Below are 22947 nucleotides of genomic sequence, written 5' to 3' on the forward strand. Positions count from 1 at the left end.
GCACTGACTGTAGCAGGTTTAATGGTCATGCTTCACTGGACTTCCCTAGTGGCTCAGATGATAAAGAATCTGCCTGCAATGCAGGAGACCTGGGTTTGATCCCTGGGTCAGGAAGATCCCCCAAAGAAGGGAAAGGTTACCCACTCCAGTATTCTTGCCTGGAGAATCCCATGGACAGAGGAGCCTGGAGGGCTACAGTCCGTGGGGTCTCAAAGAGTCGGATACGCCTGAGCGACTAAGCACACACACAGATGCTTCACTTCCCCTCTGAATTGCGAACAGAGTGAGAATCATGCATGATATTTTTTCATTATCACAATGCTGGGCCCACAGAGCCTGGCCCCATAACAGGTCAGTGTTTGGTGAGTAAATGGCTGAAAAAGTAAGACCATGAGTGTTGGACCAGAAATGGATTTGTGGGGGATTCCCTGGCAGTCCAGTGGTTAGGACTCAGCACTCTCACTGCCATGGCCCAGATTCAGTCCCTGGTCGGGGGGGAAAAAAAAAGAGATAGAAAGGATGAAGTGGATTTGTGTGTGTGAAGTCCTCTGGCCAGTTGGCTACATGGTGCAGTTCAGTGCCAACCAACACTGCACTCAAGAGTTCTAGGCTTTACTTGGCTGTACTCAGCCACACATGTGGATCCACACAGAACCCAGATGGAAGCCAAAGGGCTTCTTTCCCACCCCTAGTCTCTTCAGCAAAAATCTTAACATTCTTACGCTGTTGCAATGACAATGGAGTCCAGCCAGTTCCACGGATCTCGCAGGAAAGAAAACTCATCCAGAATAAAACCTCTTGCCAATATTTTAACTAATGCTTCAAATAAATAAATCCCAAGGAAGACATACCTACAAAGCAAATCATCCAGAAGAAGAAATATGATAAGTGATGTGAAACACAGAGAGCCCCTCTATCTGATCTGACCTTCATGAGGTTTGATTCCATTTTAATGTGACATTTAACATTATGGTCTTAGCAAATCAGAGTTCAGAAAGGCAAGGTCCTCAAGCAAGTTCTGATATTTGGGATTTCTGATAAACAGGTCCATGAATAAAGTTGCAAAGCTGTTTTTAAATCACTAGCTTCATAGCCATTTTCTTGAGAAAAGTTTCAGCCAACATGGACAGTCTTTTCAACAAATGGTACTGGGACAGCTAGATATCCACATTTACAAGAATGAAGCTGGACCTTTACATCATGTACAAAAATTAAGCTCAAAATGGATTAAAGCTAAATGTAAGACATGAAACTATAAGAGTCCTAGAAGGTAATATTTGCAAATCATATATCTGATGAGAAGTTAATATTTGGACTACATAAAGAACTCCTACAAATTCAACAACAACAAAATCAAATAATCCAACTTTAAAATGGCCAAGTGACTTGAATGAACATTTCTTCAAAGATTATATACCAATTGCCAACCAGCCTATGAAAAGATGTTCAATATCACCAATCATCAGAAAAATTCAAATCAAAACCACAGTGCGATATCACTCATACTCACTAGAATAGCCACTTTTTTAAAAAAATAGAAAGTAAGTGTGGGTGAGGATGTGGCAAGATTAAAACTCTTATGCACTAGTGGTGGGATTATAAAATAGTGAAAACACCATGGAAAATATTTAGCATGAAGAACCTTCAAAAGAGTAGAATTACCATATGATTTGGCAATCCCACTTCTACATATATATACAAAATAACTGAAAGCAGAGTCTTGAAGAGATACTTGCATACCCATGTTAATAGCAGCAGTATTCACTATAGCCAAGAGGTAGAAGCAACCCAAATGTCCACTGACAGATGAACAAATTAATAAAATGTGGTACATACATACTATAAAATATTACTGAGTCTTGAAAAGGAAAGAAATCCTGTCACATGCAACAATATGGATGAACCCTGAGGTCATATACTAAGGGAGATGAACTAGTTTAAAAAGACAAAGGTTAAATGATTCCTTTATATGAAGCACCTAGAGTAATCAAACACATAGAGACATGAAGTATAATGTGGTTTCCAGGGGGAGGGGAAGGCAGAATGAGGAGTTATTATTTAATGAGTACAGTTTCAGTTTTGCAAGATGAAAAATAGTTGTGGAGACAGAGAGTGGTAATGGTTGCACAACTGTGTGAATGTACTTAATACCACAGATCTGTACACCTAAAAGTGATTAAAATGGCAAATTTGTGGCAATGTGTACTTTATCACAACTTAAAAAAAAAAACTATTTCCATTTTATTCCTTTAGTCCATCATGTTCTGTCTTCTAATTTACTTCCCTTCTTCCCCTTCCTCCTCCTCCAAAACATAATACCCTATTTCTCTTGTTATAATTCCAATAAAAAGTGCTGGTTGGTGTGCACACACATACCATACACATACTGGTCCCACATCTGGGACAGAAACAATTCATTTGAACAATCTGCTGGTTCAAATTAAAAGAAGTGGACCTTTTCTGGTAGAATATCCAGTCATTGTTAGCCTTCAAAGCTAAAGAACTAAGGTCTTAGGAACTTGAAAAATCCTAAAGCAGCTAATTACAAGAGCAGAAATGGTCATGAGGCTGCCTTGGGAAAGAGCTACTTCCTGCCTCAGCTTTTCCCTGAACTGCTCACCTTTCAGGTGACAAATAAACACAGAAGAGTAATTACTGTGTACCCTGAGATGCCATCTTTTAAACTCAGGTATAATTTATAAAAATTATGGGTCTTTTTAAAAAAAGGCTGTAATTGCAGATATGGAGGATTCTGCATGGAGAAGGCAATGGCACCCCACTCCAGTACTCTTGCCTGGAAATCCCATGGATAGAGGAGCCTGGTAGGCTGCAGTCCATGGGGTCACTAAGAGTCAGACACGACTGAGCGACTTCACTTTCACTTTTCACTTTCATGCATTGGAGAGGGAAATGGCAACCCACTCCAGTGTTCTTGCCTGGAGAATCCCAGGGATGGGGAAGCCTGGTGGGCTGCCGTCTATGGGGTCGCATAGAGTCGGACACAACTGAAGTGACTTAGCAGCAGCAGCAGCAGCAGCAGCAGCACGATTCTGCAAGTTTTCATCCAGATCTCAAACAAATGAGACAGCCACCTCTGACTGCAATTTCTGTCTAGCCATCTGGCCCTCCACCTCACACCCTACCATTCTCTCTTTTCTAGCAGAAGCCTGGCCAATGGTGGGACATGCAGACCAAAATGATAGCTGCTGTGGAGTAGAACCATGCCCACCAGCAGGAAGAAGTGCTCGAGTTCTCCATGGGAGGGAGACTTCACCCCTCCAGGCAAATCAGGCCCACTTGGGTGTGTCACTGTCAATTCAACCATAGTTAGGGTATCCAGTCAGGGTCATGGATGTCCAGCTAGTAAACCCACTTCTAAGACTCTATTCTGAGAAAGTTGCAAAATGAAACTGATTCTGCCAGCATTGGTGTTGGGGATCTGGGATTATGGGTGGCTTTTCCTTCTCTCCATAGCCAAACTCTGATGTAATCATGATTCTTTAAGGTCTATTTGCTTAAAAACATAGGATAAATGTGTGCAGGAAAATACTTACTCAGCATTGTCAACATTCAGGCTAATGCTGCCCTTCTGATGAGCTAAGGCCATGAACACGCAGTTGATGATGACAGTAGAGATGATGAACATGCTGAACAATGTGAGCGGGGCTGTTAAGGCAGGTGCACTGCAGGATGGCCCATGTCACTGGTTATTGTCGTAGAGGCTGCAGGGGTCCCTGCAGGGCCCCCTTTCTGCAGAAGCATCTGTCTTTTGTGAGTGTTGACTGGAACAACCCACAGCCACCCCCTTTCTTGAAGAATTGTCCTCAAATGGCAGCCTCTCACCCTGCAAGGCTACATGCCCTTGCCACACGTCTGACCTACAGACTTGCAAAAACTCGCCCTCTGGCTTTCAGGTGGGGCAGCTCTGTGATACAGTCCATGCTCTGAAGATCCCTGTGGGCTCAGGCTGATGCCTGATGTAGACTCAGCTAAGGCCCTGTCCTTGTTTGGCTCCTCCTTTTGCTCCATGATGTTTCCCGTCTTCCTTTTCCAGACGGCACTCCTCCACTAAATCACTTAATTAAGAATCCCATCTCAGGCTCTGCTTCTAGGGAACCCAGCTTAAATAGATATTCCTTCCCGTTTTCCTCAGTACTTCATTATGTCTACCAACCCACGCCTGTCTTTTTCACATCTCCCCCGCCTCCCATCTGAAACTGCCAGGTTTCTTCTCATCCCCTGTAAATCTGTACTTTTAACATTAGAAAGTGTTTCCAAAAAAGCTTTAAACACTGTAGTTCTACCACAACTCATTTATCAGCTAAACTCGGTGCACAGGTTGCCAGTTTACAAACTTTACTTGGGTCTCAGCTTAGATGTTCCATTCTTCAGGAGGCCATTCTTGATGCCTCCCAAGCCCAGTTGAGCCTCTCGTCTCCTCCGAGGCCTCAGAGTCCCAGACGGGGGCCAGCCCCAGCACAGCCCTGCCTGCCATGCAGTGGGGCCACTCAGCCAGTATTTGTTGAAAGAATGGGTTGTTTCCACTCAACAGACACACGAACCCCTAGAGCTTGTGCATGCTTCCCACGACCTGGACTTAGTAAAAGAAGCAACAAAAGGATATGAATGGACTGAGATTCTAATGGCCAAACTTCTGATTGAATTGAAAGGCCCCAAAATGAACAAGGCACGTTTGGCGCTGAAGCGGTAGATTGTTCTCTTTTTGTTCAACACCATAAATGTCTGCCAAAAAAAAAAAAAAAGGCAAAAAACCACACAACAGGAATTATATGCAGCGACAAAACAATATTCATCATGAGTTTATCTTGGAGAAAATTCAGTGGAACCATAAGTTGAGGTATGGCTTGTCATATTATGACAGCAGCTTCTGATTGGAGAGTTACCTTCTGAAGCCAGAGGTACTTTCTGAGCAGCTTACACTGTCACTTTGGAAGCCAGTAGATCTCCCCCACCCACGTGGCTTGGGTCTCTCTCAGAGCCCCAAGACTCTGATCTGTTGAAAGTCAGTCCTTACATCTAAAATAATTGTTGAGCTATGGACTTTTCACCCAGTGACATACTCTGGAGGCCACAGAAATGAAGTGCATGGGCCCTGCAAACAAATAAAAAAGAGATAAAGAGTAATAACTGGGTCAAATAAAACCCTTTGTATTGTACTATTTATGGAGATGAGAATTAGAAGAGAACTTGAAGAGACAGTAGTAGAATTGAACATTCACTGGAGTCTGCTGCCTTGTCATGGGTATAACCAGGAATGCCAAATCCAGGAAAGACCCACCAAATGGTGCACTTCTCAACCAAAGTGTTCAGCTGGGCCCTGCTGAAAAACACCTGCTTCCTCCTTGCATCTCTTCCTGGGCTCTGGGCATGAAGCTGCCTCTGGACAAAACCAACGACTCACAGGCTTCTAACATCAATCTTCAAACCATCCCCTTTCCATATAAAAGTCATCTGCTGTCCCCTTATGGGTTCCCAAGGCTGTTAGTTATAAAAGCCTTCATAGAACTAGGGTCATTCCCGTCTCCCATGTCACTGTTCTTTTCAGACTTGCAGAAAGTACTCCCTGACATGTAATTCAGCATGTTCTCGGACAGGGAAGACAGGTCTTGTCATCCAGGCACAGAAACAGCGGGTTAGCTGCCACCTTGGTTGAGGGACCAGAACTTCCGTCACTGCCAAGCATCAGCTTCCTTCACTGAGCTATGGAACTTGTCTGCTGGCCATCTGGCAGCAGGGAAAATGTGGACTAGGATGTTTTCTTTTTCCTCCATAACAAAATGAAATGGGCTACAGGATTCCTTGAAAGCTATGAGCCCCGGAGTCTAAGACTCACTTTGGGGATTCCGTATACTTCCTTTGGACAGAAAGATGATTTTAGGGCAGAGAGTAAACCTCTCCCTGAGGTGGGTCACCCAGATTAATAGGTGGCATGATATGGCTCTATTTCTGCGCCCTTTGATCTTGATGTTTTATTAATGCCTCCTCTGACTGCTTTAAATATTTCAACTAATGGTGTATTTAACTACACTTGCCAAGGTTTTAATGATTTAAAATATAGGTATTTCCTGTCTGCTTGCTGACACATCTCCACCCTTTTCTCTTTCAAAAATGGAAGCTTTGAAAGATAAGAAGTGACCTGTGACTACAGAAAGAACACTTGGGTTTGAGTCCCAGCTCCACCACTAACCGGCTGCTTGACCTGGTGTAAGCCACTTCCCCATTAAGGCTTTGTTTCCTCATCTGTAAGGTGAAGTGCTAATGTCGCCACCCATAGCTCACAGGAGTGCTGAGAGCACTGGCATGTGAGGCTGTGGGCGTAAGAGCTCTGAACAAGTATCATGTCTCCTGATTTAAAGGGAGGACCTGGATTTAGAAGAGATGGTCCTAGAACATCCACCCCAGCTGGAACAGAGTCTGTCCTCCCAGGACTGTCCATAACGCACCAAGCTGCTGCCTCCCTCCTGGGTTCCCTACCCAGGCTTGAGGCAGAAGGAGGTCTCCTGGAGTTAACTTATCTCCAATGACTCTGCCTCTAAGAAGTTCCTGGAATCCTGGGGCATTAGGAGAAGGAGAGATATTGAAGTGTTTTTGTTCCTTCATCTCCTTTCTCCTTTCTTGTTCTTCCCACTCATACCGCACTTTCCTCCATTACACAGTCCTCATTTGGCCTGGTAATCCCCAGTCTGTTCAGTTCAAGGACATACAAACCAGGCAGTCTTCCTTTGGAGAAGTCAGTTTCTCATGGGTGCCCACAAAGGATGCCCTCAGCATGCCATATTTTCCAGGACTTGCCCCAAACTCCTCAGCTTCCTTCCTCCCTGTCTTCAGTCTGGCAAAGTAGGTTTTCCATTCTCTGCTGGATCATGCAGTGAAATGATGATGGCAAAGTCTTCTGAGTCTTTCCTGAAAGGGGATGGCTTATAGAGGACTTTCCTCACTGCCCTGGGTTTTCAACCAGCCATCAGAAGAGCCTGAGCTCACACTTCCTCATTCAGGAACCTCTTTGAGAAACTTTTATTAGAATTTCCCTACATCTAGGTAGATAAAACAGCAAGACTATCACATATTGGCATGGAGTTTACATATAATCTGCATGTGCCCACTTGATTACAATATTCTTAAACTTTATTGAGCTCCTCTTATGTGTCAAGTGTTGGTTTGGGGCTTTGACCTTCATATTAATAACCTAAAAAGCCTACTGGTTAAGAGTTTCTCAAGGTAAACTCTAGTTGCTGAAACAGACATTCATGGACAGTGGTATTAATCCTTCATATCAGCACAATGTTTTATAGTTTATTAAGTGCCTCCATCGCATGTCTATGCTGTAATGAAGGGAAAGCAGGCATTGTTCTCATTTTACTGATTAGGAAAGTGATAATTAGTGAAATTATTTGCCAAAACTTATAAATTCAAGCACTTGAAATGGTCTGTATTCAACCTTTCTGATTGCTAGCCCAGTTCTTTCCTGACACCATTATACCCTTCTACTGCTCCTAGTCCTTATCTTCTCCAAGATATGCATTATTATAGAGAGAAAATTAGTACTGAAAGCCATTCTTAGGACTATGAAATCAAAGACAGGGTGATAGCAAAGGAGAAGTGGGGTCTGGCCTCTTTATAGCCCCCAGAAGATCCTTGCAATGCCAGTTATACTTTGTGGTGAGAACACTCCCGTCTCCTCACAGAGGTACCTTGTGATTGCTGTAGAATGGGTCCAAGTCTTCTAAGGGCTTTGCTATCAGGTCACGGGGAATGTCACCATAAAGCTTGGGCAACTTTCTGGAAACCTTTAGGTCGAGTTGAGGTCGAGGCTCAGGTTCTGCTGCTTTCCAATCTTTGGACTTCTTTTTCTCCTTTTGGATGGCAATCCGCTTCTTGATTGCAGCCAAAGAGTCAGGAGTGAAGGGGCGGAAATTCCTCCCATCTGGAAAGATCACTGGGTAGCACCTGTCATCCATCTTCACCCTCAGGACAGAGACAAGCAATAAATAGATTCTCAGAGAGATCTGGGAGGTAGAGATCACACTCTAATTTCTGCCCTGATATTCTACTTTCCATGGATAGAACCATGGAGTCTACAGAGTTGAGACTGAGATGGGGGGACTTGGGAGCTCACTAACTGTGGGGGAAATCAGGAAGGTGGACCATAATTGTGGATATACCAAGAATTGGGGGCATACGTGAGACCAAAGCAGAACATCATTCCTGAAGGACCTGGGAACAGGTGGGAAGCTGAGTTCACGATCAATGAGCAGAAGAAGAAGCTCAGTCTGTAAAACTGAGCACCAAGCAAGACAATAAGACTAAATCAGCTGAACTACTGAAATAGGACCTACTAATGGTAGACAAGTGGTCACAATATGAACAGGAGAGGAAGGAACAGGGAATCAAATGGACCATAACTGGGGGTTGTAAAATCAAAACTATGAGTTCATGAGTCTTTCTTCACCTTTGGTCAGCAAAGTTCTTGAAATGTGATGGGATAGAAACAAAAGAGCCATAAACACGGGCATGAACATTTATACTATCCTCTATGATCCTATGCCAGCTCCCTTATTTCTGAGATCCAGACTAGGCAGAAGCAAGACTCCAAGAAAGCAAAAAGGGTTTGCCAAAGCCAATAGGGTCACTCTATCATAGGATAATAGCTCTGCCAGCCCTTATCCCTGATAGCACTTTCTACAAGGACTTTCTCCACGCTTCAGGCTTAAAACTAGACTCAGAAAAAAAACACTGTGTTTCAGTTGAATGCATTAATTCTCCATATCAAGCATCCTTTTCCTTTCTAATTTACTGAATGACAATCTAGGACTAATTCTTACACCTCTCCAGGGAATTACAATGGGGAGTCCAACATAGGACTGGTGTCTTCATTCAACAACCATGTGTTCAGTGCCTGTTCCAGGCACAGTGCTAGGTAATAATGGTGAAGAAACCTCCATTGCTCCTCCAGGCACTACAGTTATGCTGCCCTGCTGTAGTGGAGAAGACAGATAAAAGACATGAAATTATAACAGAGTAAGACAAATGCTACTCTAGGAAAGTAATAGAGGATGAGTATCTAAGCAGCTTTGCAGAATCAGGGATGGGTTACCAAAGCTTTAATGTCTGAGTTGAGACCTGAAGGAGATGTAAGTCTCAGAGAAGAAAATAAGGGACATCAGAGTGTTGCAGGGAGAGGAAACAAGCATGAACAAAGACACTTGGTTGAAAAAGCACACTATCCATCAACAGGTCTTGTTTGCCCAGAATGGAGATTTTTGTGAAGCATGATGGTCAGTCAGCATCAGAGAGCATGTGGGGGCTTATAATATTTAGTAAAGATCATGAACTTCACCCTGAGGGTAGCGAAGGGTGCTAACATTTGAGTTATTACTATTACAGAGGCGTAACACTATCATTTTTTAATATCCCTCTTACTGGTGAGAATGGATAGATTTGGGATAAAGGGATGAAGGAGTTGAGAAGGCTAGAAGAGGAGAAGTGAGCTTAGAAACCGTTGCAACGGGTCATAACCACCGAGGATGACCTAATGGAGTAGATGGATTTGAGAGTCATTTAAGAAACAACTGGATTTGAGGGCTAGGAAGGAGCCAAGGCTCCTGGATTGGGCAAGTGGGCCAACAGTGCCACTCACTCACACAGAGAGCACTAGGGAAGGAGAAAGCTACGGGTGAGTAGATTCAGTTTAAAACACATGGAGTTGAAGCTACCGACAGGATCTGCAAGCAGAGAGAATCAAGAAGCACTTCAGTACAAAGAAATCACAGCTTATACACATCAGGCTCTGAACACAGCACATTTAAAATTAAAAAAAAAAAAACAAACACTGAAAACATGGCCAAAATTTCCCTTGAAAATCCCTTGCTGCTGCTGCTGCTAAGTCACTTCAGTCGTGTCCTTCAGTTCAGTTCAGTTCAGTCGCTCAGCTGTGTCTGACTCTTTGCGACCCTATGAATCGCAGCATGCCTTAGGGGGGTACCATATTGAAGAGGCATCTCAATTCATTTGCCAACAAATTCAGTACTGCCAGTTTTCTCCCAGTGCCGGAACAAGTCACTCTTTCTTCAGTGAAGAAAGTAGCTGGATTGTGTTTAAGAGTCATAATAAAGGCAACATAAATATGTCTTTAAACACACTAAGGGTAATGTAATATTCACAAGGTGTGAGCTGTATGTCAACAGAAACCCAACCTGAGACCATAGATTCAGAGGATTCTGCCCTCCACTCATTCAGGGCCAAGCTCGTAATAGATGTGCCCAGATGATGGAACTGGCCACACTATTTAAATTACTGTCTCTTCTCTCCCCGTCCCTCCATTCCTCTCCCCTTCTATTTCTCCCCTCTCTTCTCTCTCATAAACGTGTATAGTTGAATTTATATAAATGAAGTAAGCATATATGATACTCTACTGAATTTAGCTCTAGAGCTCACAAAAGACATTTAAGACAAGCATAAAGTCCTTTGCCGTAAATAGCATATGAATTTTACTTGATCCTATAATATGGTTAAGCCAGGTAAAGACACTTGATGACAAAAACTAGACTTCATGCTAAGTTGCAGCAAGAAATACAGCGGAGGGCTCTTGACATGATAATGAGATAATAATAATAATGACATAATAATAAATAACACAAATGAAACTGACAACCTCCTGAAACTGCACACATCAAAATTTGTTACAGACGATGTAATAACTAAAGAACTACATCTTAAAGGTAACACTGGGAGGAGGGGGGAAGTATGAAACCATTAGGGAAAATGTAATCAGAAGAATTTTCTGACCAACAATAATAAATATGTATAAATCAGCATTTGCGTCTATAGAGGATAATTTCTCATGAGCTTTGGAAAATAACCTGGATATAATGACACGTATTCAAGAGCTGTTCAGCACAAGTTTTAGATTCAAATCTTAAGCCACAATTATTTTGGCATTCTTCTTTTAAATAACAACAATTAAACTAAACTGTCTAAAGAAGAAAAAAAAAGGTAACACTGAAAACCACAAAAACTGACCCAGGAAAAAAGAAGAGTTTATAAAAATTATCGACTCAAATCTGATAAAATAAAATCACATGCAGTAAAATTTTCTTATTAACTGAAAAAAATTGATGGACAAATCAAATACTCTTTAACAGAAGTAGACTCAGGAAAACTGGACTGTAGAAACAGAGGCTGCAATGCAAAATTAATTAAGGTAATGAATTAATAAAATCAATATGGCACAAATTATAAATGATAAAATTTGGAAACATTCAAATACAAAAATATTTACTTCTGAAAATTTCTGTACAGAAAATAATTTCATTGCATGGAAAATTCATTAAAGAATTAATTTGTGTGTGTGTTAGTTGCTCAGTAGTGTCCAACTCTTTACGACCCTGTGGACTGGAGCCCTCCAGGCTCGTCTGTCCATGCGATTTTCCAGGCAAGAATACTGGAGTGGGTTGCCATTTCCTTCTCCAGAGGATCTTTCTGACCCAGGGATCAAACTCAGGTCTTCTGCATTGCAGGCAGATTCTTTACCATCTGAGCCACCAGGAAAGCCCACAAAGAATTAAATTAGCTAAGTGAAATTTTTTCCTAAGCCTCATTAATACTCAAGCATGGAGGCAAATTTTTCTAGCATTAAATGATTGGTTACCCAAAAAATTGAGTATATGTTCCCAAACAGCAAAAAGAGAATCAAAAAATGGAGGATGCATGGGCTCCAAGGTATACTGTATCCAACCCAAGAGCGCAATAAAACTATTCCAGGATATCTGTACCTCAGTGGTCTTTATCCAATGAGAATTAGAAATCAGAGCACCATAAGAGAAAGTCTTCAAGAATAAAGAATAAATTCTCTCTAATAAAAATATATGATTAAGAAACTAGCTTATTAATAAGTAAGAAAAGAAAGATAATTAGAAATTTCATGAAAATAAAATGTTCTTCAAAAAGTCATGTTTTACACATGAGGCCAACTAAATGATCTGAGCAGCCAACAGATTATAAGGATAGGGAAAAAAAGAGAGTCTATGTGACCTGACACTTAGAACATTCTCCTTCATGCAGCAGAAGGTCAGTGATATCAGAGTCTATCCCCTTCTTTAAGGGTCCAAATATAGTACTTGGTTTTAGAGACTTGTAGCTACAAAAATCATTATATCATATTAGTTTTTTTTATTTTTAGCAATCATCTGATACATAAAGAAAAATTAATTATAATTACAGGATAGACTTCAAAATGTTATAAATGTTATAAAATAATGTAACAAGCTGAAGTTGGAGAGAAAAGATGAAGGGAAGCTCAGAGGCACCAACTTCCTCATCCTAAACACATAAGAGAATTAAGACATTCTATGGAAGGTCAACGCATCAAGCAGTACAAGTCTATCCCTTAAAACTACACAGGAAATTAAGTGGAAAACCAAATTAGAAATACAGGGAACAAAAACTGGAAGAAACCATGAGAAAGGCAGAAGGGTTACTGTAAGGAATTAAATCCTTCATCACACACAGTCACAATTCAATAATTTTTACTTAAACTTGATCAATCAAGAAGTAGACATATAAGAGAATTATTTAGAGTTAAGTGAGACAGTGATCAGAAGACTGAAAAAAAAACTGAAATGGTTAAAAGTAAACTAGATATATAGGTTAAGGTGGAAACATTTCATTTTTCATGTTCGATCCTTCCCAACATTTCCTCCACCAGAGCTATCTGAGTTATATGCATGCATGTGACTTTCATAGGATTGAAAAAAGATTGTAAAAATTCTTCAAGGGCTCAAAACATTCTCTAATTCAAAATAGAGAGTCAAAGTATCAGGTATAAAGACAGGCTCTAAATCTCCTAGAGTCAGAAAGGAAGCAAGCTTAATCTCAATTTATAGTCCTAAACCAGGAGACTGTGTGAATTATGATTTGACACAAGGCAATCCTGGAGACTGGGAGCCCCGTGAGAATGCTCTGCCAGACCCCCATCAGGTGATAGGCTAAACTGGCCAGTAAGGTGGGGAGCCGTTTGTCAGGGCCTCTGAGGGCCTGTCTGGGCTCAACAGGCTCATGGGCCCACTCCCACCAAATAGACAGAAACAAACACTCACCTAGAAGGAGGGCAAAGGCCTCACTTCCGTTAAGCAGAGACCCTAAATTCATTAGGAATCCGCTCTCTGTTAAGTAGCTCCAGACCTTAACTCAAATCTATAGCTTTATAGAGTTATTTAGATCTGAATTCCAATTGTTCGTTCACTCCTGTGCTGGGTCTTACAAGCCCCCAGGGTCTTACAATGGTGTGGGGAATCAAGTAAGTCAAGCACGAAGGATGAAGCCACACAATGAGAGCGGCTGCAGTAGACGAAGCACCAGGAGCTTTGGGAGCCCAGAGGAAGGCATGGTTATGAAGGCTAGAAGTCGGAAGAGTATGGTGTGAAAGCACTGAGGATAGCAAAAGGCTTTTCTTTCTTGTTTATGATTTTACCTATAATTACAGCAGCTACATAATCTTACTGTGCTGGCCATCTTAGTTTGCTCTACAGGTCTCTCCCCATCCTTTCCCACCCTACTCAGTGTCCATGAGCTGATCTACATGGAGCCCCCTTACTGGGGTCCCTTGAACTCTGGCTTCTGGTTGAGCTTGGCCAATCGGAGGCACCGGCAAGAGACCCAGAGAATGGGGAGAATGGGGTCAGGGATTTCTTTCCCAACTCTCTTCCTGATGGCAGCATGCGGCACAGTTCCTGTCAGCTTCCCTTCTGGTTCTATCTACACAGCTTCACTTCCAGTTCTATAGCACATTCCCCTTCCCCGTCAGATGTAGAATATAATGTCACCCTACTCTCAACACACCTGAGAACAGCACTCTAACGTGTTTCTGTTACTGTAACTCTGTCTGAACTTTTATAAAATGTCTCTTCAATAAAACATCCTCAAAAATGCCCAGTTTGAATGTGCCATCTGTTTCCTGCTAGGGCTTGGGCTGATACAATCATCCATTAAAGAAAATTTAGAAAACAAGGAAATGATCCCTCACAAACCAAAGCTACTGACCACATGCAAGTTTTAACAGTTGGGGGGGATTTCTTTTCTGTAGTCTTCTTGTGGATATATTTACATAGCGCTCATTGCGATACATATGCTATTTCACCCTGTGAATTTTTCAATTTACATGACATTTCAAACATTTTCACAATGATAGATGTCATTTAATGATGTCTATCTTGTTCCAGGCAAAATTATTATCTCATTTAATCCTCAGAGCAATCTGATGAGATAAATATTATCCTTGGGGGATTTCTGAAAGGAAATATTCATCTGGAATTAAGCCGAATCCTTCTCTTAAGAAACAGAGATTTTAACCTTACATCTTCCTTTGACTAGTGTTTCTTGCTAGTTTTCTCTAGGAGCTCGACCCTCACACTTTTCCCTAATCAGTGAGAGGAAGTCACAAAAGGATTGCAGCTGTACAGCCAGAACCTTTTGGCATGGATCTGGTCCACACAATCTAAAATGCCAAAGGTCCATCCTGAGGTTAATAAGAGTCTGAGCCATGGGCTAAGCACTGTCAAACACTTTAAATGGATTATCTCTCATAATTTCCCAAGAGAGCTACAGGGTAGATATTATTATATCATCTACATTTTACAAAAGAAAACAGGGCTTACAGAAATGGAAATACTTGCCTATCATCCCATAAGTGCTGGAGAATCTCAATTCATGCAATTCTACCTATCTGCCTACTTTGTTATACTTAAGCTAAGACATTCCAAGAAGGTGACAGAAGGAAGTCAGGAGAAAAAAGCCACACAGCTACCAGCTGAGCTGGGTGGATGGCACCCTCACTGTGTGTGACGTTCTTTCCTGAACATCAGCCTCACTGCTACCATTCACATGCATCCCACAGGCATCCCACAGGTCCCACCATGACACCCTCCCACTCACCCAAGCCCGAGTCCAATGGTGACTATACTCTACAGGATGCCCTTTCATCCATTTTGGGTGGTGGTCCCCATAACAAGTTCCAACTTTTGTGATGCATAAGTCATATTCATTAATGCGGGTTTCAAGAATATATACATACTCTTCCTCCTTCATAGATCCCATAAGAAGATCAGAAAGAAAGCAAACATGTACAGACTTTAACACAATTTGATCTCCATCCAAAGCCAATCCCAAGCTAGGTACTAGCTCTTCTAAAAAAAAAAAAAAAAACACCCTCATGTATATCAATTTCTGATTAAGTTAACTGGCCACAGGGAATTCAGAAAATGTTTGGAGGATTTGCACCATAGCCTCAGATGGAGACCAAGACTTGAACACATCATTTCTAGAAAAGCCTAGTTTCTGACTCAAAGTCCAGGGTTGCAAGCACCTACCAGGCCAGCCAGCTGACCATCTCCTACCCCATGCCCTCTCAGAGCACTTGAAAGGAGGAAAATCACCTGATGGACCCTATTGCCTAAGCCGTGTATCCTGGTACCTGGTCTCTGCCTCTGATTTGAGCAGGAAAATGTTACAAAAGACCCGTACTTCACCCTGATGAAAAAAACAGCAAGTTCCATAGTGGCAGGTCCAGCCTTGAAAGGACAGAAGAACAGGGCTGCTCCCAGCCCGGAAGACTTACCTTCCTCCTGGTAAGGTAGCTCCAGGCAGCAGCTCCCGTGGCACCTCTTGAAGCTCTCCACAGAGCAAGTCTCTCACAGAGTCCAAGCTCCTGCTCCTGACAGTTGAAGCCCTTCTGGGAGGGGCGGCTCCAAAGCTGGGTGGAGAGCATAGAGGAAGGCAAATGGGAAGTGAGCCAAAGTGATTTTAAAGAATCGTGTAGGAAACCCTGTAACCGGAGAAGTGACTGAGATGATACTTACATTTATACTTTGGAAGCATCTGCCTTTAATCAGTGCTTAATCTAACTCTGCAGAAAGCATCATTAATAAAGAAACAGGTTGTTTTTTTTCTTTGGCCTCATCCAAGTGGGTGAGAAAATACAGAAAACTCTATCTGAAAAGCCATGCTGTTTCTGCATTCAGCTTAGCTTGCAGGTCAGCTAACTTGGGGCCGTAGGGTCTTATCCCCCAGAACCTACCAAGGTCCACAATGTGAAACTGTTCACAGGGCACCCATTCGGTTCCTCCAACTTTCTCTTCTCTTGTGCCATCAACACTGGGGTTCAGAACTATGAAAATACATGCTTGCTTATGTATTTATCATAAGGGACACCAATAAGACCCCTTGGCCACCAAAGCAACTCCACAATGGACCTGTCACCAAACTCAAACTCTCCCATGTAGGCTTCTGTTTTGTTAATTCTTGGGGGAAAATGAAATCCTGCTGGGAAGTGTCATACCATAAGCTTTTTTTAGCCATTGTTACCTTTCAGAGGCCAGCTGACAGCCAACTGAGGTTAAGGACACAATATGAGTGTTTATAAGGAAGTAGGAGGTAGGAAGCAATTGTTTAAAGGAGTGTTGGATTGGAATCACAAGCAGATTTTTCATCCTGCCAGAAGAGGCACTGAATTCTGGTCAGAAGAACTAGGCTCTACTATTCAAAGCTGTGTGATATTGGACAGATCACTCAATTGCTGAGTCCTTATTTTCTCCCTATAAAATGGGATAATCGTCTGAATCTTCTTAGCCTCAGGAAGCAAATGTGATTGTATCTGTGAAAACACTTTGCAAACACTAGATATAAGTATCTTAATTTAAGAGAGAACAGTCCTGGTTGTTTTTCTCCCCCTACTGCCTCAACACCTAGACCCCATGGAGAGGATGAAATTGCACATGTGGGATGAGATTAGCACCAGGCCTGGCACAGTGTATATGATCATTTTAAACCCTTGTCTGATTTTAGGGTGACTCTCAGAGTAAGAGAAGATCAAAGAATAAGAGAAGCGCTCAGAGTTAACAAGCATTTTTCCATGGATAGAAATGTGCGCATTTGAAGAGGTAAAGGAGGCCTGTAAATCCATTATCTTAAGAGGCCCTGGCCTTTTTAATATAAACTCTTTGCAAATATTATTTTCCTAAGCTATTAAGTCAGATTCAGACTTCCCTGAATCTGAAGTTTCAAAGAATCTTTCTAGCTCCATCTTCAAGGAATTGAAAATTATTCCAGGGGTAAGGACTTAATTGACTAAGAGAACTACACAAACACAGGCCGCCCAAGTAGCATGCGGCCTGCATTCAGGACTTCCCCCAGACTCACCTTCCCCGTGGGGAACTTAGGGAAGACAAACATGCATTTGAAAAATTGAGCAGAGGGGCTTCCCTGATGGTCCAGTGGTTGAGACCTCACACTTCCTTGTAACATGAGATCCCAATGCAAGAGCACTCACATTTGCATACCTCGAACCATATCGCATCGTCACCTCCCTCAAATGCTAGTAGGCAGCAAGACCTTGCCAGTTTCAGTCCCACCATCTGATAAGGTGATCCACTTCAGCATCAGTGGTCAAGTATGGTGCATCAGTTTTAGCAGCAACCATGCCTCCCATCTGCTGATTTTGCAAAGATGACATTGAACCTCCACTATTTCAGAGTACTTGGAAATACTATAATGAGATGTGGGCCCTTGAGCAGTCTGCAGTCTCTTTATGAGAAAGAGACTTCGTGTGTCCAAAGAACTACAAAACAAGAATGGGAACATCAAAGGTCAGCAAGCAAGACGCAAACAAAGAACTTCAAAGCATAGAACAGAGAACTACTCATTCTGGGAAGGATTCTAAGAAGAGGTGGGATTTGAACAGAAGCTCAGAAAATGAGTAAGAATGGGCTTTTCGGGAAAAGCATAAGCCATGTCACACCATCCTGGAAGGACAAGACTGTGTAGAGAATCTAAAGTGGTTCCATGGGGATAGCTGAGGGGGAGGCTGAGATGAAGGGAAGCTTTGCATGGCCTTGCACACCAATTCAATATTGCCAAGCTTGAACAGGAACTTGTACTAGCCAAAGGCACAACTCTGGCACTGTCTTATGCTTCTGATTATTTTATGTATAACCACCAAGTCCTTTGTTTCCCTAAGGTGCACCACTGCTATCTCACTGACAATAAGATATCCATGTAAATGAGTGATGCTCACAGTGTGATGTGCAGCACAGCAGAAGGTGAGAGCAGTCAAAGGGAACAGAATATTTTGTGGGGAAACTTAAAATGAGCAAACCAAGGAGAATTGGTTGTGACTAATTCTGGGGACACACGTCTGAGGAAGTCCAGAATCCATTTCCAAGGATGTACTTGCCTTTAAGGTCCTAAGGGAGATTCCCAGATATATCCCTACAGAAAACATGCTTGTTGAGGAAATAGTTTCATGATCTTATTCACTGTTATGGCCATATTCTTATAACTGTATATATTTACTAGGTGCTTAATAACTATTTGCAAATGAATAAAAGAACTACCAACCTCACAGTCCTTTCTGAAACCCAGTGCAGGCTCCTCAGTCCTATCTATCTGGCTCTGATGTGTCCGGCTCTGTACGATCTTGCTCTTCCTTTCTAGCCTTCATTTCCAGAGGTAAAGCCCTTCTAACCTCTCACTGGACTGTCACAACAGCCTTCCCAATGAACAGTCTGCCCCTGCCCCTTCCTGGGAGACTGCCCCATGCACTGACCACTCCTGCTCCAGCCACATCCCTCTTCTTTGCCCCCTGCCTCACCCAGAGTATTGCTAAAGCTGCCCTCCTCTTGCCTTTCTTCTTGCCCCTTCCCCTAGTCCCTCCATTTCTCAATTCCTGCTGCTTCCATGAAGTTTTCATGACCATGCCATCCCTCTGTGAGCTTCCTCTACATGATTTGCCATCAATATCCCAATAGCACAGTACATCACCTTTGTGATTGGCTCCACACCATTTCAAGATTATTTTAGATACTACCTTTGTGTTTTAGTTTGTTTTAGTTCCTCCAAAAGCATTAGACAAGTCCTTCAGTGAAAGTTTGTTTGGGAGGTGGATCACAGGAAACAGGCATGAGGGAAAGAGAAATGGAAGGCTCAGAAGGAGGAAAAGCCAATAAAGGGTGTACACTTCAGCTGATATGGCAGATTGGAGGTTCAGCCTCTCTCAGGAGTTTCTGAGGAAGTGCAGAATTTATTTGAGAATTATGAAGCTGGGCATTTGTCCTCTGGCTTATAGCCCTTAGTGGCTGAGGGTTGCTCACAGGGACATTATGAAAATCAGCCTCCAAAATGGCCTCAGTGACCCTTACCTCTGATAGTCACATTCTTAAGTGGTCCTATCCCAAATTGAGCGGGTATAACCAACATGATATTGCAGAAGTGACAGTGCGTAATTTCTGAGTCTCAATCACAAAAGGCAATGTGGCTTCTCCCTGTTCTCCTGGATTGCCCCTCTGCAGGGAGCCAACAGCCACCGTGCTCTGAAGACACTCAATTAGCCCTGTGGAGACTCCACATGGGAAGGAACTGAGGTGTCTTGCTGATAACCGGCACCAACTTATCAGCCATGAGAGTAAGCCATCTTGGAAGTAGATCCTTCAGGCTCCATCGAGGTTAATTTCTCTCTGACCTCCAGTCTCTGGGTTATGCTTGCTCATGGGCTGAGAGAGCTCCCGTGGCAAACCACTGAGACAGAGAAGCCAAAAGAAGCAAGACAGAGCATTGAGGTGGAATGCTGTTAGAGCACAGGAGCGGTCCACCACATACTAGCTGAAATCGGAGGTAGTCTGAGGGAGTGTAGCATGGGTACCAAGAGCATATGCTAGGCTTGAAAACTTGCCAAAAGATGGCTCCTGTGTATACTTCTGTCACATCCACAAGGTTTGCCAAATGGTTACATACATGTAGGTTGTGAGCAAGGCTTCAATGTCCAGCTCATGAGATCTCCTGCAACAAAACAGCAAAAACTACTCCATCCTCTAACTCCTATTATTCACTTCTTGTACCTATATTTAGCACTTAGCTCACTGCTTCCATTTTCTGATATGCATTATTGAAGATTATTTTGGTTGCAAGTAAGGAAATCCTAACCCTAGTATATTGTATAAGCAAAAAAGAGAGAAATAGATTTTATTGGTAAGGAATGGGAATGTCATACAGAATCCAAGGGAAGAGAAGCTACTGACTTTCATGGAACAGAACCACAGAATGAAGACCTGCAGGATATTCAGGAGGTTCTGCTTCTCCTCATCTCTTGGTTCTGTTGCTGTTCCCTAGGCTCTTTGCTGTCCTGTCTTACCGTACACTGGCTTCCTCTGGTCCTAGCTGAGTTGACAGAAAATGTTGTTGTTGTTCAATCACTAAGTCAAATCCGTCCTTTTGCGACCCCATGAACTGCAGCACGCCAGGCTCCTCTATCCTCCACTATCTCCCGGAGTTTACTCAAATTCATGTCCATTGAGTGAGTGATGCTATCTAACCATCTCATCCTCTGCTGTCCCCTTCTCCTTTGGCCTTCAGTTTTTCCAAGCATTGGGGTATTTTCCAATGAGTCGGCTCTTCACATCAGGTAGCCAGAGTGTTGCAGCTTCAGCTTCAGCATCAGTCCTTCCAATGAATATTCAGAGTTGATTTCCTTTAGGATTGGCTGATTTGAGTTTCTTGCTGTCTAAGGGACTCTCAAGAGTCTTCTCCAGCACCACAGTTTAAAAGCATCATTTCTTCTGTACTCAGCCTTCTGAGTCCAGCTCTCACATCTGTACATGACTACCAGAAAAACCACACCTTTGAATAAATGGACCTTTGTCAGCAAAGTGATGTCTCTGCTTTTTAAAATGCTTTCTAGGTTTGTCACAGTTTTTCTTCCAAGGAGCACATGTCTTTTAATTTCATGGCTGTAGTAACTGTCCACAGTGATTTTGGAGCCCACGAAAATAAAAATCTGTCACTCTTTCCACTTTTTCCCCTTCTATTTCCATAAAGTGATGGGGCTGGATACCATGATCTTTTTTGAATGCTGAGTTTTAAGCCAGCTTTTTCACTCTCCTCTTTCACCCTCATCAAGAGGTTCTTTAGCTCCTCTTCACTTTCTGCCGTTAAAGTAGTATCATCTGCATGTCTGAAGTTGTTGATATTTCTCCTGGCAATCTTGACTCCAGTTTGTGCTTCATCCAGCCTGGCATTTCACATGATGTACTAAACATTTAAGTTAAATAAGAAGAGTGACAATAATACAGCCTGTCATACTCCTTTCCCAATTTGGACCCAGTCAGTTGTTCCATGTCTGGTTTCTAACTGTTGCTTCTTTCTTGACCCTCATACAGGCTTCTAAGGAGACAGGTAGGAGGTCTGGTATTCCCTTCTCTTTAAGAATTTTCCACAGTTTGTGGAAACTGAGCCACACAAAGGCTTTTGTGCAGTCAGTGAAGCAGAAGTAGATGCTTTTCTGGAATTCCCTTGCTTTCTCCATGATCCAACGAATGTTGACAATTTGATCTCTGGTTCCTTTGCCTTTTCTAAACCCAGCCTGTACATCTGGAAGTTCTCAGTTCACATGGTTCTGAAGCCTAGCTTGAAGGATTTTGAGCATAACCTTGCTAGCATGTGAGATGAGTGCAACCGTATGGTAATTGGAACATTCTTTGGCATTGCCCTTCTTTGGGATTGAAATGAGAACTAACTTTTTCCAGTCCTGTGGCCACTGCTGAGTTTTCCAAATTTGCTGACATATTGAGTGAAGCACTTTAACAGCATCATCTTTTAGGATTTTAAAAAGCTTAGCTGGAATTCCATTACTTCCGCTAACTGTGTTCATAGCAATGCTCCCTAAGGCTCACTTGACTTCACACTCCAGGATGTCCAGGTCTAGGTGAGTGACCACACCATTGTGGTTGTCCAGGTCATTAAAACCTTTTTTGTATAGTTCTTCTGTGTATTCTTGCCACCTCTTCTTAAACTCTCCTGCTTCTCTTAGGTCCTTACCATTATTGTCCTTTATCGTGCCCATCCTTGCATGAAATGTTCCCTTGATATCTCCAATTATCTTGAAGAGATCTGTGGTCTTTCCCATTTTGCTGTTTTCCTCTATCTCTTTGCATGTGATTGGTTATGTTCTTTGCAGTCAAAGATGGAGAAGGTCTACATAGTCAGGAAAAAAAAAAAAAAAAAAAACAGACCTGGGCTGACTGTGGCTCAGATCATGAGCTCCTTATTGAAAAATTCAGGCTTAAATCGAAGAAAGTACGGAAAACCACTAGATCACTCAGGTACGATCTAAATCAAATCCTTATAATAATTATGTGATCAATCTCTTTGTAAAATTTCTCTGAGCCTCAGTTCCTTCATCCATAAACACCTGGATATACAGTGATAACACTTACTGTACAGGAACCCATGAAATTTAAATGACTGGGGATAACCCTTTGCAGGGTACAAGCTAAAATAAATGTTTGTGGCTGAGGCAAGAGGCAGTGTTTACATATGTGATCTTCCACTGTGTACCACGTTCCTGCCCCTCACATGGATACAAATACACACACATTTCAAACTCTTTATACTCACCATACTCCCAGTTACATTTAAGCCCCAGGAGGTAGTAGCTACTGAGGACTGCTGACTTAATTGTGCAGGGGGGAGGGAGAAGAGGTGGTGGCAAGAAAGGAGGGAAGGAACAAGGCAGGCAGATAGGCATGCTGCCAGCCTGAGGCTGGGATAGGTGGCCAAGTCTATATGGAAGCCCAGTGAAGGGACTGGCTGGAAGTCAAAAAGGATATAATTAACTTAAGAATTGCAATAAACTTGTAGCCACACTTAATAGGTTTCAAATATTTTCTCAATTTACCCTGGCTTCATTCTTCTCAGTTTGGTCTTGTTAGGGAGGAAGGGAAGAAAAAAGGCTAGGAAAAGTCTTAAAGTGACAGCACCATCAAGCTTGTAAAAGGGAAGAACAGGTCTAGGCTTTGAACAAAAGCTCAATGGCCTGCATGGCATCAGATATCTGCACAGTCACTCCTTGGGGATTACAGAGGAAAGGAACTGAGCTGCAGTGAC

At 42.4% G+C, this 22947-nt stretch overlaps 1 protein-coding gene across 1 annotated transcript in view; it reads right to left on the reverse strand.

Moving 5' to 3' along the window:
- Positions 1-7979, reverse strand: part of SCN11A (sodium voltage-gated channel alpha subunit 11) — a 78029-nt gene extending 70050 nt beyond the window's left edge. The window contains exons 1-4 of the mRNA XM_018038483.1: positions 7713-7979; positions 4625-4743; positions 3555-3656; positions 723-851 (exon numbers count right to left, since the gene is read on the reverse strand). Coding sequence (XP_017893972.1) covers positions 723-851; positions 3555-3656; positions 4625-4743; positions 7713-7979 — 617 coding nt within the window. The remainder of the gene's footprint in view (positions 1-722; positions 852-3554; positions 3657-4624; positions 4744-7712) is intronic.

This window comes from Capra hircus, chromosome 22, assembly GCF_001704415.2.
Source record: "Capra hircus breed San Clemente chromosome 22, ASM170441v1, whole genome shotgun sequence".
NCBI classification, from domain to species: Eukaryota; Metazoa; Chordata; class Mammalia; order Artiodactyla; family Bovidae; genus Capra; species Capra hircus.